At 36.7% G+C, this 1938-nt stretch overlaps 1 protein-coding gene across 1 annotated transcript; it reads right to left on the bottom strand.

Annotated features, from left to right (window-relative positions):
- Positions 1 to 548: 548 nt before the first annotated feature.
- On the bottom strand, positions 549 to 806 carry LOTGIDRAFT_70128 (hypothetical protein; the record flags this gene model as incomplete). Its single annotated transcript, XM_009050069.1, has 1 exon — positions 549 to 806. A coding segment is annotated over one exon (258 nt), but the record flags the coding sequence as incomplete, so codon positions are not given.
- Positions 807 to 1938: the final 1132 nt, after the last annotated feature.

The following is a 1938-nucleotide window of genomic DNA, read 5'->3' as shown; positions in this document are numbered from 1 at the left end:
GGGAAATTATTTTCATTATCTGTATTACAATCCTTTGCACAAGGATTTGTTGCTAGAAAGCTGCTTAGACATGTAGAGCAGCCTTTGTTAAGATCAGCCTTAACAAAGTTACATCAAGTGGGCAAAGGCTAAATTAAGACATAAGTTTGTAATAATAAAGCTACTGGGCCTCATTAAAAAGTGTCAAAGCTACAGTTTTTATGACAGGCTTCATTATATCCCTGTCACCTGACAATAGGCTATGGATTACCCTGGTATATTTGTTATAACTAATAACACAGGCCAGAAGTTTGAAGAAGACCACACTTCAATTGGGTAAAGATGTTCTACACACTTTTTAGCACAATGCCTTCCTTTTAAATGCTTGCTTCTGTTATATCATTCTAAAACTACTGTAATATTAAGCAAGATCATGTCTTTTCACATTGTTTTCCACCAGATTTATTATTTGTAGTCTTATCATTAGAGTCATCTCCCTTGTCAGGGTTTTTAGCTGCAAAGGTAGGAAACTGGATACTCATTTTTCCCTGAGGCGGTGATATGTCATCGCGTAAGAAAACCACAATAACAGATATATTGTCATTAGAACCACTTTCCTTAGCAACCTCCACAATACGATGAGCTGTTCGTGTTCTGTCACCTTTAGTTTGTTGGATATGATTGTAAACCAGTTCTGGTACATCATTTGGTTCCACCACATCCCAAACACCATCACAAGCTAGCACTATATAATCTTCAGTACCATCGAGATCTATACTACAAACATCAGCATCACTACAGATAAAGGGTTTATGAGCTCTGTCACCTATAATTAAGTTTGAATGGTATTAACAGTATGAAGAAAAAGACAATCAAGTTGAGCTAATTACCATCAAGCAGCCATCCATTCCATATTAATGCTTGAAAATTGGTGGAAAATTGAACAGAAGAAAAGAAAAAAGTCCATCAGCAATAGTTCTCTTAATGGGATGTCGAACTTTGGAATATCATCATCTGCATATTGATATTTTGTCTGGCTGAGTAGTGTTGACTACACATCAACTTTTTCCAGTGAAATGTTTAAAGCCTGTAAAAAAAAAGTCCTCAACCTTCACACAAAACTCATGATCTGAGTGCAAAAAATATGATCAATAGTATGAACCACTTGTAAATCATTTCAGTTATGATCCCATGTAAAAAAATTTGTACCTATTGCTCTGGCCACTGCTATAGCTCCATTAACCCTCCATGTACCAAACCATACCACAATACCACCAAGCTTTTCTATTCTTTCTTTCTCATCCTACAAGTTAAGAGTATCATAATATATGGTAAGGGAAGTAATCCAGTCTTTAGTGGCTTCAAACCACTTCAAAGACACAGAGCTGGCAGTTATTATTAATGGGCATGTAATGTAATTAGGCAGCTTTACATTAGTATTTCAATTTAATCTGGTCTTACCAAATAGGTGCTAATACTAATAGTGTGTTCAGGCGACTAAAGTTAAGGCAGCTTAACTATCAACAGTTCTTCGAGCCTGGTTTACTGTTGTTTGGTGCGCATTCGCCATTTACCATACCATTAAGCACACCCAGACATGACATATCTGGCTGAATGTTAGCCAGTAGCGTTCAGATGGCAAAACTAAGCTGGCTTAACTTTCCAAGTCAGGTTTGAAGCCACCTGCAAGTTAAGGCAGCTTAAGTTTGACTGGTCGCGTTCAGAAAACCTGGCTTGAAGAACAGTTGATAGTTAGCTGTCTTAACTTTTGTTGTCTTAACGCACCATTAGTTGAAGCACTAGGTCGCAGAGTTTGATACAGACTTTGAGAACCACCCAATAGCACAAAGAATATGTTAATGGCACTGTTAATGCAGATATGTAAAGAAATAATAGATATTTTAATATACTCTAACTCACAGGTTTTTCTGGTTTATGTGGTTCTGTTTTAGTGACAGT

This window comes from Lottia gigantea, assembly GCF_000327385.1.
Source record: "Lottia gigantea unplaced genomic scaffold LOTGIsca_144, whole genome shotgun sequence".
In the NCBI taxonomy this organism is placed as follows: domain Eukaryota; kingdom Metazoa; phylum Mollusca; class Gastropoda; family Lottiidae; genus Lottia; species Lottia gigantea.
This window is presented reverse-complemented; position numbering and strand designations above follow the sequence as displayed.